Source organism: Choloepus didactylus, chromosome 13, assembly GCF_015220235.1.
Source record: "Choloepus didactylus isolate mChoDid1 chromosome 13, mChoDid1.pri, whole genome shotgun sequence".
Lineage (NCBI taxonomy): Eukaryota > Metazoa > Chordata > Mammalia > Pilosa > Megalonychidae > Choloepus > Choloepus didactylus.
Window position 1 is genome coordinate 68,651,491 of NC_051319.1, and position 13,576 is coordinate 68,665,066.

Genomic DNA, 13,576 nt, shown 5'->3' on the forward strand with positions numbered 1-13,576 from the left:
CAACACGTTTAGCAGTTTTTACTGGTATTGATATTTGTATTTCCAAACAAGAGGATTTTTTTTCTGCTGTTTAAGTTTTTAAAAATAATAATAGCTAACATTTATTATGAACTTAGTAGAAATAGTTCTAAGTATTAGACCTATACTATCTCATTTACTTATAAAAGTCTTATGAGGCAGATACTATAATTTCCCCCTTACTATTAGATAAAGGAGGTAAGTAGTGAGAGGTTACACAGCTAGCAAGAGAGACTCTGGGAATTTTTTTTTTTTTAGAAGCTGTAAGTTTACAGAAAAAATGCAGAAAATACAGAGTTCCCATATACTGACCCCCTCCCCAATGCAACTTAAGTTTTGTCTTTATTTTTCAGTTTTGAATCTTATCTATGGAAGATAAGAATTTAGCTCTTTTATTCCTCTGCTCTCTCCAACCAGTCTCTCACCTTTCACACAAACACACATCCCACAGACACACATATTTCAACTTCTCTTCACTCTAACCATATTGCTGGTTCTATCAGTATCCAGTGTTAAAATTAGTATGTCTATGTAAATATTATTCACAGCTGAGCCTCACAGTATCCTACAGTTTCCATTCTTTTACAACTTGCTTTTCTGGGGGTTAATAATTGTCCTGCTTTTAAATTTGCTTTGTTATTCACGCAGGTGACATAGCTAAAATAGAGTGACAGAGGAAGAAACCTGGGTCGGGGGTGGGAGAGGGGGAGGAAAGAGAAACAAGGAAGGAAGGGAGGGTGGGAAAGAAAACCCTCTCAAGACAAACACTTGAGAAAATCTAAGAATCCTAGTAGTTCTTGAAACTGTGCATTCTGGAGTCATCTTACCACTCTGCAATGGATTGGTTACTCTCCAGATTTACTACCTAGCTGTTTTTCACTTCTTTTCAGTACCATCCTAGGAACATTCCTTTGCTTCTAATGAGATTGGCACTCCCATTTGCTGGATGCCATGTCTTTCTCTCTGTTTTTTTTTTTTTCTTCAAATTTCTTAACAGCTTTATTGATATGATTCAAATACCATACAATTCACCCATTTAATCTGTATAATACAATTGTTTTAATATGTTCACAGAGGTGTGCAACCATCACCACAATTGATTTTAAAACATTTTCATTGCAGCAAAATGAAACTCCATTAGCAATCACTCCCCATTGCTCCCTCCCCCACCGGCCCCACGCAACAGTTAATCTACTTTTTGTCTTTACAGATATGCCTGTTATGGACATTTCATATAAATAGAATCATACAATATGTGGCCCTTTGTGACTATTAGCATAAAGTCTTCAATGTTTACCCATATTGTAGCATATATCAATACTTCAGGCCTTTTTTTTCAATATTCCATTGTATTTGAGTTCTTTCCACTCAAAAAAATTTTAATGCAATTTATTGAATATGTTCACACACTATACAAACCATTTGTGTATGCAATCACTGGCTCATAGTATCATCATATAGATGTGCATACATCCCCATGATTGATTTTAGAATATTTTCATTACTCCAGAAAAGAAATAAAAATAAAAAAGAAAACTCAAATCCTCCCATACCTGTTATCACCACCAATTATTAATCCATACCATATATTGGTATGGTACATTTGTTAACTACAGTCCATAGTTTGCAATAGGTACATTTTTTCCCCATATACTCCTCTATTATTGACTCCTTGTAATAGTGTAGTACATTTGTTCTAGTTAATGAAAGAACCTTTTTATACCCATACAGTTAATCACAGACATTGTGCACCACAAGATTCACTGTGTTGTAATTTGCCGTTTTAATCTCCAACTTCCCTTCTGGTGATATGCATGACTCTAAACTTCCCCTTTCCACCACGTTCACACACCGTTCAGCATTGTTCATTATTCTCACCTCTATCCATTTCAAATATTTAACTTCAATCTAGTTAAATATTCTGCACATATGAAGCAACTGCTCCCCATTCTTTAGCCTCATTCTATATCCTGGTAACCTATATTCTATATTTTATGTCTAAGAGTTTATGTATTATAATTAGTTCATATCAGTGAGATCACACAATATTTGTCCTTGTGTGTTTGATTTATTTCACTTAACATAATGTCCTCAAGATTTATCCATGTTGTCGCGTGTTTCAGGACTTCATTTCTTCTTACTGCTGAATAACATTCCACTGTACATATATACCACATTTTGTTTATCCATTCATCTGTTGATGGACACTTGGGTTGTTTCCTTCTTTTGGTAATTGAATGCTGCTATGAACATTGGTGTTCAAATGTTTGTTCCTGTCCCTGCTTTCAGATCTTCCGGGTATATCCCGAGTACCAGGATTGCCTGGTCCTAAGGCAACTCTATTCTTAGCTTCCTGAGGACCAGCCAACCCATCCTCCACAGTGGCTGTACCATTTTACATTCCCACTGTAGTGAATTAGTGTCCCAATTTCTCCACATCCTCTCCAACACTAGCAGTTTCCTGTTTAATAATGGCCATTCTAGTAGGTGTGAGTTGATATCTCACTGTGGTTTTGATTTGCATTTCCCTAATAGCTAGAGAAGATGAACATTTTTTTTCATGTGATTTTTAGCCATCTGTATTTCCTCTTTGGAAAAAGTCTCTTTATGTCTTTTGCCCATTTTATAATTGGGTTGTTTGTCTTTTTATTGTTGAGTTGTAGAATTTCTTTTTATATTCTGGATGTCAAACCCTTATCAGATATGTGGTTTCCAAATATTTTCTCACATTTAGTTGATTGCCTTTTCACCCTTTCACAATGCCCTTTGAAGCACTGAAGTATCTGATTTTGAGGAGTTCCCATTTATTTATTTTTTCTTTCACTGTTTGTGCTTTGGGTGTAAAGTCTTAGAAACTACCTCCTACCACTAGATTTTGAAGATGGTTTCCAACTTTTTCTAGGAGTTTAATGGTAATGGATCTTATATTTAGGTCTTTGATCCATTCTGAGTTAATTTTTTTTATAGGGTGTGAGATAGGGGTCTTCTTTCATTCTTTTATGGATATACAGTTCTCCCAACACCATTTATTGAAGAGACTGCTCTGTCCCAGTTGACTGGATTTAGGAGCCTTGTCAAAAATCAATTGACCATAGATGTGAGCATCTATTTCTGAACTCTCAATTTGATTCCATTGATTGATGTGTCTATCTTTATGCCAGTACCATGGTATTTTGACCACTGTGGCTTTATAATATGCTTTAAAGTCAGGAAGAGTGATACCTCCCACTTCATTCTTCTTTTTACAAGATTTTTTTTTTTTTTTTTTTTTTTTTTTGCTATTTGAGGCCCCTTACCCTTCCAAATAAAATTGATAATTAGCTTTTCCATTTCTGCAAAGCAGTCTGCTGGTATTTTGATTGGTATTGCATTGAATCTATAGATCAGTTTGGGTAGAATTGACACCGTAATGACATTTAGCCTTCCAATTCATGAACACAGAATGTCTTTCCATTTATTTGGGTCCTCCTTGATTTCTTTTAGCATTGTTTTGTAGTTTTCTGTGTACAAATCCTTTACATCATTGGTTAAGTTTATTCCTAGATATTTGATTCTTTTAGTTGCTATTGTAAATGGAATTTTTTTTCTTGATTACCTCCTCAGGTAGCTCATTACTACTGTATATAAACACGATTGATTTTTGCATGTTAATCTTGTAAACTGCCACTTTGCTGAACTAATTTATCAGCCCAAATAGCTTTGCTGTTGTTTTTTCAGGATTTTCTAAATACAGGATCATGTTGTCTGCAAATAGCGGCAGTGTTACTTCTTCCTGTCTAATTTGGATGTGTTTTATTTCTTTTTATTGCCTAATTGCTCTAGCTAGAACTTCTAGCACAATATTGAATAGAAGTGGTGTGACAGTGGGCATCCTTGTCTTGTTCCTGATCTTAGAAGGAAAGCTTTCAGTATCTCACCATTGAGTATGATGTTAGCTGTGGGTTTCTTATATATGCCCTTTATTATGTATAGCACATTTCCTTTAATTCCTACCTTTTGAAGTGTTTTTATCATGAAAGGATGCTGAATTTTGTCAAATGCCTTTTGTTCATCAATTGAGATGATCATGTGGTTTTTCCTTTTTGGTTTGTTAATGTGGTGTATTACATTAAATGATTTTCTTGTATTGAACCACCCTTGCATACATGGAATAAAACCCACTTGGTCATGGCATATAATTCTTTTAATATGCTTTTGGATTTGGTTTGCAAGTATTTTGTTGAAGATTTTTGCATTTATATTCATTAGAGAGAGTGATCTGAAGTTTTCTTTTCTTGTAGTAACTGTATGCAGCTTTGGTATTAGGGTGATGTTGGTGTTATACAATGAGTTAAGTAGTGTTTCCTCTTTTTCAATTTTTTTGGAAGAGTTTGAGCAGGATTGGTATTAATTCTTCCTGGAATGCTTGGTAAAATTCACCTGTAATGATGCTGTCTAGTTCTGGGCTTTTCTTTGTTTTGGTAGGTTTTTGATGACTGATTCAATCTTTTTACTTGAGATTGGTTTGTTGAGGTCTTCTATTTCTTCTTGAGTCAGTGTAGGTTGTTTGTGTGTTTCTAGGAAGTTGTCCATTTCATCTGAGTTATCTAGTTTTTTGGCATACAATTGTTTGTAGTGATCTCTTATGATCTTTTTCATTTCTTCAGTGTCTGTGGTAATGACACTCCCCCTGCCCCCTTGCTTCTGATTTCTTTTTATTTGCAGCTTATCTCTTTTTGTCATTTTCAGTCTAGTTAAGGGTTTGTCAATTTTATTGATCATCTCAAAGAGCCAACTTTTGGTTTTACTGATTCTATTTTTTTTTGTTGTTGTTCTCAATTTCATTAATTTCTGTGCTAATCATTGTTATTTCTTTCCATCTGCTTGCTTTGGGATTATTTTGCTGTTCTTTCTTCAGTTCCTCCAGTTGTTCAGTTAGATCATTGGTTTTAGCTCTTTCTTCCTTTTTAATATAGGCATTTAGGGCTATAAATTTCCCTGTCAGCACCGCCTTTGCTGCATCCCATAAGTTTTGATACATTGTTGTTCTCATTTTCATTCATTTTGAGATATTTACTGATTCATCTTGGAATTTCTTCTTTGACCCACTGATTGTTTAAGAGCATGTTGTTTAACCTCCATATACTTGTGTATTTTCCAATTCTCCATTTGTTATTGGTTTCCAGGTTCATTCGATTACGATCAGAGAAAGTGCTTTGGTAACTTCAATCTTTAAAAATTTTAAAGACCTTTTTTGTGCCCCAGCATATGGTCTATCCTGGAGAATGTTCCGTAAGATTTGAGAAGAATGTATATCCTGCTGTTTGGGGCAGCAATATTCTATATATGCCTGTTAGGTCTAGTTCATTTATCATATTATTTAGGTTCTCTGTTTCTTTATTTAGCCTCTGTTTAGATGTTCTATCTATTGGAGAGACTGGAGTGTTGAAGTCTCCCTCTTTATGGTACAGTCATCTATTATTCCCTTCAGTTTTTCCAGTGTTTGCCTCATATACTTTGGGGCACCTTGATTAGGAGCATAAATATTTATGATTGCTATTTCTTCTTGGTGAATTGTCCCTTTTATTAATATATAGTGTCCTTCTTTATCTCTTATAACATTTTTGCCCTTGAAGTCTATTTTGTCTGATATTAGTATAGATACCCCAGGTTTTTTGTTTGTCTGTTTGTTTTGTTTTGTTACTGCTTGCATGGGATATCTTGTCCATCCTTTCACTTTCAAATTATTTGTATCTTTGGTTCTAAAATGAGTCTCTTGTAAACAACACATAGATGGGTCATATTTTTAAAACCATTTTGCCAACCTGCATCTTTTGTTTGGGGAGTTTAATCCATTAATGTTCAAAGTTATTACTGTAAAGGCAGTTCTTACTTCAACCATCTTATCCTTTTTTTTTTTGGTCAGATCTATTTTTTCTCTCTTTTTATCCTTTTGGTTACCCTTACCTCTTCAATTATGTACCCTTCTCCAGATCCCTCTATCCTGTCTTTTTAACTGGCAGAACTTCCTTTAGGAGTTTTCATAGGCCGGCCTTTGTTAATGAACTCTCTCAGCTTCTATTTATCTCTGAAAATTTGAAACTCTCCCTCAGTTTTTTTTTTATTGAAATTGTTCATATGCCATACAATTATCCAAAGATCCAAAGTAGTGTACAATCAGTTGCCCATGGTACCACCATCATACAGCTGTGCATCCATCAACACAATTAATTTTTTTAATTTTTACAACATTTTCATTACTCCAGAAAAGAAATAAAGACCAAAAAAAAAAAAAGAAAAGGAAACTCAAATCCTCCCATACCCCTAACCAGCCCCCCTTGATTACTGACTCTTAGTATTGGTATAGTACATTTGTTCCTGTTGATGAAAGAATGTTAAAGTACTACTAACTATAGTATATAGTCTGCAATAGGTATATTTTTTCTCTATATGCCCCTCTATTATAGTGTCATACATGTGTTCTAGTTCATAAAAGAGATTTCTAATATTTGTACAGCTAATCATGGACATTGTCCACCATGAGAATCACTGTTTTATACATTCCCATCTTTTAACCTCCAGCTTTCCTTCTGGTGACATACATGACTCTGAGTTTACCCTTTCCACCACCTTCACACACCATTCAGCACTGTTAGTTATTCTCACAATAACATGCTACCATCACCTCTGTCCATTTCCAAACATTTAAGTTCAACCTAGTTGAACATTCTACTCATAATAAGCAACCACTCCCCATTCTTTAGCCTCATTCTATATCCTGGTAACTTATATTTTATGTCTATGGGTGTGCATATTATAATTAGTTCATATCAGTGAGACCCTGCAATATTTGTCCTTATGTGTCTGACTTATTTTACACAATATAGTGCCCTCAAGGTTTCTTCATCAACCCATTTTTCTTTCTTTAAGACAGTGTGGTTCACACACCATACATTCCATCTTAAGTAAACAATTGATGGTTCCCTGTATAGTCACATATTTACATATTCACCACCATCACCACTATCTATATAAGGACATCTCCATTTCTTCCACAAAGAAGGAGGAAGAGTCAAAGAAGGTAGAGAGATAAAAGAAAAACAAAAGAGAAAGAGAAAAAAACATGACAGCAAGGAAGCAACAAAAGGAAAGATAGCATTAAACTAAAGTACAATAAAGTGTCAGACAACATCACCATGCCAAGAGTCCCATACCCCTCCCTTATGTCCCCCTCTTATATGCATTTAGCTTTGATATATTGCCTTTGTTACATTAAAGGAAGCATAATACAATGTTTCTATTAACTATAGTCTCTAGTTTGCATTGATTGTATTTTTCCCCCAATACCACCCTATTTTTAACACCTTGCAAGGTTGACATTCATTTGTTCTCCCTTATGTAAAATCATATTTGTACATTTTATCCACAATTGTTAAGCACTCTAGGTTTCACTGAGTTATACAGTCCCAGTCTTTATCTTTCCTCTTTCCTTCTGGTGTCCCACATGCTCCTAACCTTCCTCTTTCAACCATACTTACAGTCATCTTTGTTCAGTGTACTTATATTGCTGTGCTACCATCACCCAAAATTGTGTTCCAAACCTCTCACTCCTGTCTTTTCCTATCTATCTGTAGTGCTCCCTTTAGTATTTCCTGTAGAGCAAGTATCTTGTTCACAAAGTCTGTCATTGTCTGTTTGTCGGAGAACATTTTAAACTCTCCCTCATATTTGAAGGACAGTTTTGCCAGATATAGGATTCTTGGTTGGTGGTTTTTCTCTTTTAGTATCTTAAATATATCACCCCACTTCCTTCCTGCTTCCATGGTTTCTACTGAGAAATCTGCACATAGTCTTATCAAGCTTCCTTTGTATGTGATGGATTGCTTTTCTCTTGCTGCTTTCAGGATTCTCTCTTTGTCTTTGATTATTAAGTACTTTGGCATAGGCCTATTCAGATCTATTCTGTTTGGAGTATGCTGTGCTTCTTGGATCTGTAATTTTATGTCTTTCATAAGAGATAGGAAATTGTCATTGATTATTTCCTCTATTGCTTCTTCCACTTTTCCTTTCTCTTCTCCTTCTGGGACACCCATGACACGTACATTCATGCATTTATGTTGTCATTCAATTCCCTGAGATGTTGCTCGTATTTTTCCATTCTTTTCTATACCTGTTCTTTTGTGTGTAGGATTTCAGGTGTCTTGTTCTCCAGTTTCTGAGTGTTTTCTTCTGCTTCTTGAGATCTGCTGTTGTGTGTCTCCATTGTGTCTTTCATCTCTTGTTTGTGCCTTTCACTTCCATAGATTCTGCCAGTTGTTTTTTCGAACTTTTGATTTCTACCTTATGTATGCCCAGTGTTTTCTTTATAGCCTTTATCTCTTTTGCCATATCTTCTCTAAACTTTTTGAATTGATTTAGTATTAGTTGTTTCAATTCCTGTTTCAATTCCTGTTGAAGTGTAAGTTTATTCCTTTGACTGGGCCATAACTTCATTTTTCTTAGTGTAGGTTGTAGTTTTCTGTTGTCTAGCCATCTAGTTTCCTTAGTTACCCCAATCAGATTTTCCCAGACCAGAATGGGCTCAGATCTCAGAAGGGGGCAATATTCAGTATCAGGTCTTTCTGAGGGTGTGTCTTAGAAGATTGACACACCCTGTGAGGCCTCTAGCTGCTGTGCTTTTCCTAACCTGCCCAACAGGTGGTGCCAGTCAGCCTGTTATTCCTGACTGGTGTAAGGAGGTGTGGCCCCCTTAGTTTCTGTTTTGGCTGTTTTCCCCCAGGCTCTAGAGTCTGGTTCTGAATGGGAGGCTGATAATAGAGCTGGGCACCACCTCCTTCCTCTTTGTCTCTCTGACTTTGCTATCTCCACCCTTGTCTGGATCAGAGTGCTGCAAACTGAAAATAGTGGAGGCTTTCTCCACTGAGCTGCTCAGGTTAAGAGAGAGAAAAAGGGACAGAAATCCCCCTTTCAGGGCCAGTCCATGGCCCCCAGTTTCACCCATCAACCAGAGATATCACCCAGTCCTCTGGGCTCCCCTTCCTGGGCCAGAGAAGTCCTCCAGCTCTTTAAGGTCAGTCATCACTAAAAGCCTCTGTCTGCTTTTTGCGAATTTGTAGCTTGTATTGAACAGTCCACATTTGTTAATTAAAACCCCAGTTGGTGCTGGACCGAGGTATATTCGCTTGTTTAGAGAGTGCTGCTTTCTACTACAGTGAGGTTTTGCAGTTTGGGTTGCCATGGGAGGAGGGGGCTCCCAGCTCAGGTCCACAGTTTTTATTTACAGATATTATATTGTGGTCTCAGGCATTCCTTCCAGTCCAGGTTGGTGTACAATGTGTATACAGTCACAGTTGTTCCCCAGCAGTTATTCCAGATTATTTACCAGTTGTTCCTGGTTGTTTATTAGTTGTTCCAGGGGGACTAACTAACTTCCACTCTTCTCTATGCTGCCATCTTCTTGATCTCTCCCTCAAGTTTGAAGGACAGCTTTGCTAGATAGAGAATTCTTGGCTGACAATTTTTTTCTTTCAGTATCTTAAATATAACTTACTACTGCCTTCTTGCCAACATGGTGTCTGATGAGAAATCAACACCTAGTCTTATTTGGCTTCCCTTGTTTGTGGTGAATCACTTTTCTCTTGCTGCCAACAGAATTTTCTCCTTCTCTTCAGCATTTGACAGTCTAATTAATACGCGTCTTGGAGTGGGTCTATTCAGATTTATTCTGTTTGGAGTATATTGAGCTTCTTGGATTTGCATATTTATGTCTTTTGTAAGTTTTGGAAATGTTCAGCTATTACTTCTTTGAATATTCTTCTGGTTCTTTTCCCTTCTCTTCTCATTCTGGGACACCAATGATGTAGATGTTTAGAGATTTTTGTTGTTAATCATTTCCCTGCTCAAAATTTTTCATTTTTTCTCCATTTATTCTTTTATCTATTCAAATTTGAATGTTCTGTCCTGTAGTTTGCTGGTTGTTTCTTTTGTCTCTTCAAATCTGCTATTGTGTGTTTCCAGTATATTTTTAATTTCATCTACAGGTCTTTTGTTTCCATAAGGTCTGTCACTTTTCTATGTATTCTTTCAAATTCTTCTTTATGCTCTTCTAGTGTCTTCTTAATAGCCTTCATTTCTTCGACTTGATTCAGGAGATTTGTTTGAGCATCTTTGATTAGCTGTTCCAGATTTTGTGTCTCCTCTGACTTTTTGATATGTTTCTTTGACTGGGCCATTTCTGCTTGAGTTTTAGTGTGCTTTGTGATTTTTTGCTGATATCTAGTCATCTGAATATTTTGATGAGTCTATTCTGAAGGCCTGTTTCTCTCTCTTGTCCAGCATTTAGTTGTTGCCTGGGTTTGTATTAGGGCACTGCTTTGAGAATTGCATCATCAATATTTCTCAACCAAAACAGGGCTGGGTACCCATGCATGGGGTGTAGCCCAACTCCAGTGGTCCTGGGATAGGGTCTGGAAAGACTCTGAAAAGCCCTGCAGTTTTCCCTTGCACTTTCTGACCTGCCCAGCAGGTGGTGTTCTTCAGTGACTTAATCATCCTCAGAAGCTGTTTACCTCCTGAAGCCCTGCAGTGTTTGATTGGGCAGGGCTGAAATTGTGGGTCCCTGTGCTCTCACTTCATCAGTGAAACTGGCTCAGTGTGGAGCTGTTTCTGCATCTAAACTTATGGTGGAGGACTCCCAAAGCTACCCCAGTCTGCAGCTGTCCCTCAGGCTTCCCACTGTTGTTTCCCTGAAGGGTGAGGAATAGGCACCAGGACCCATGGCTGGAATTACCTTCTCTGTCCATGTTTTCTGAGAATCTTCATCCCTTACTGACCTGGGTCTTGAAATGTCCTCCCCTGTCCCCTGGGTCCCCAAACAGTTTATTCAAACAGTTTCTGTCCAGCTACTTGCTGCTTTTGGGGAAGACTTTGTGGTTCCCTCCTTAATCTTCCATTTTGGAAGCTCTTCCTTGCTGCCCTTTTGTATTCTGCCTTCCTCAGCAGCTTGAGTCCTGATGTGGGTCCCTGTGGGTTTGAGTCTCTGAGTGTGGATATAGGTGCGGATCTGTCTCACTGCTATGAGAGATTTTATAGTCTGTTTCCCAAGTGGGAGGTGGGAGGGATCCCAGCTGCTGCCTCTGGTCACTTCCCAAGATTCATGGGACAGAGTGAGGGGGAAGAGAGAGGACTGGCTGGTCTGGGACAGAATTTTCCTATTTGATATTTTTCTCTTTATTCAATTCCCCATTTGTGGGCTCCTTATCCAGTCTTTACCTACCTCCAGAGTTCTGAACAAGTGAGAATTGTCCCTTTTTTTTCATTGAATCTGTGGGGAGAGGTTTTCAGTAGCTCTCTTATGTCACCATGTTGATGATGTCACCTCCAATGTCCTCCTCTTTTATGGTTTACACCCTTGTCCAGAGGAACACTTTACTCAGCAGCTTTCAAGGAACATTTTGGGAACTGTGTCCCAGACTGACCTAGGGAGGAAATACAGCTGCTGTTGTCCCACCAGGAACTAGAGAAAATTGCTGTCCCCTCTGTCACCCCTCTTCTGCATCCCCTGCCTCAAACCAGCCAATGTCATATTTGTACCAGGTGATTCACTCTGGGAAACATCTGGGAAATCTGCCCTGCCTTCACCTGCACCACCTACACTCAGAAGCCTCTGATGCCATCTGTTCCTGCAAGTTAGAAATGCTACTTGACACTGGGGTTTAATATGTTAGATGCTTTTACTTAAAATACACCTTTACAAGCTATGTTTTTAAATATTAATGTTAAAAAAAAATCTTCTCCATTCTTTTATACAGGTTTAAATAATTTGAGTTAGATCGGGTAGTCCCCAAATGGGTTAATTCTCATAAGGTTGGTAGGTAAAGCCAAGCTGATATGACAAAACTATTTTCTAATTTTAAGTAAACATATTACAGTGTTTTCAACAAATGTTCCAACAAACACAGTAAACTATAACACATGGTCAATTTAATTGCAAGGTTATACATCAACATTTCTTAAAAATATTTAAAATAAACCTTCAAATATTACAATAAAGCTTTGAACTTCTTAGTAAACAGACTTCTTAGTAAACAGACTTAGTAAACTTTTTTGGTGACAAGATACAGAATAATCATAGTTTTAATTTAAATTTCTTGATATTAGGTGCATACATATTTGCTAAATATTACTTTTCCATCTATAAAATTTTAAAGGCTAATGAAAGAGTTGAACAGACTCTCAATCTTTCAAATTTTTAAACCTGTTTCTCTTACTTCAGTGTCATTTCTATGAAATTCTCAATTAAAGAATATTTTTAACATTATTTTCTGCAAGTCCATGGGTTTTTATATAAGGATAACAGGAATTAGGTAAATCTTACTTATTTAACTTTACTTTTCCAATAGTCTTCAGTATTCTTGCTTTGGTGGAGCAAATTCTCTTCCCTCTGGAAAGGAAAAGTGGAAAAATTTCCTTAATCTCAGAATTCAGACCAAACAATTCTTGTGTTAATATCAATCTGTCTCTCCTTGGAATAATCTATGACTACCTTGAATAAATGATTGATTTTAAGGTATAAGGTCACAAATGAGGAAGAAGACATTTCAGAGATATGGAACTATGTGATGGTAGCAGTTGTTTTCAAGAACTGTGCCACTTAATTCTACAAAATTTATCAGAGAAAATAAATGTGGTATGTACTTTCATGTACTAAGTTAGACCAACTTTGAGCTGAACACTATTCATCAACAATTTTTTGTTAAGTTTAGACTTTGCTTCAGGTTTGGAACAAAATGACTTTGGAAGATATGTAAAGAAAAAGACAGGGTTATAGGACAGAATTTTATGGGCATTTCTCTTGCCTAATTACATATCTGTCTTTTGATCAAGAGGAAAATGGTGGTGAGGGACATTGGAGAGTGGCTGAGCCTGAGCTCTGGACTATCGCTTGATGAAAATAGGCAGCAGAGGAGGATGCCATAAGGCTGACTGTGACTCTCCCATGGCAGGATGGGTAAACACATGGTGGGGTGGGGTCAGCTCCCAACTCAGAATCAAGAAATCTGGGTTCTCATGCCACTCCTGCTACCCACTGGCCAAAGAGTGAGTTCTGCATAATTGGGATGGACACTCCTAGAGTTATGATTTCCTCAGTCCATAACGTCCTGTCTTTTTTTTCCATGACTCAACAATCTCTATTTTGAGCTTCCATTCTATTTGGTGCTGAAAATTAACACTATCAATTCATCATCCTTCCAAGGTTTCAGGAATGGGGGGAGAGGCCTTAAGTTGTACTGAGGTGTCATTTGGGAGGGTGTGGCCTCAGGTCATCATCCTGTGTCCCATTTGCCATGATATATGAGACCATCTTTGATGATATCCACTGTAATGTCCACATTCCCATAAAATATTTGGTTTTGTGTGTCTCATGCAGCTCCTCTGCTGTATCCCTCATCATTTTCCTGCTCCACCAACCCCATTTCTACTAAATTTCTCATCTTTTAGGTACAAAATTTGGATAATGGCTTGTGCCACTTTGGGGCTGTGGAAAACTGGGTAGTTGTGGCAATCCTTCTCTGCCTAG

At 37.2% G+C, this 13,576-nt stretch overlaps 1 protein-coding gene across 1 annotated transcript in view; it reads right to left on the reverse strand.

The window, feature by feature from the left end:
- Positions 1-13,576, reverse strand: part of LOC119508493 — a 152,628-nt gene that overhangs the window by 84,122 nt on the left and 54,930 nt on the right. Inside the window, exon 2 of the mRNA XM_037802095.1 lies at positions 12,374-12,439. Coding sequence (XP_037658023.1) covers positions 12,374-12,439 — 66 coding nt within the window. The remainder of the gene's footprint in view (positions 1-12,373; positions 12,440-13,576) is intronic.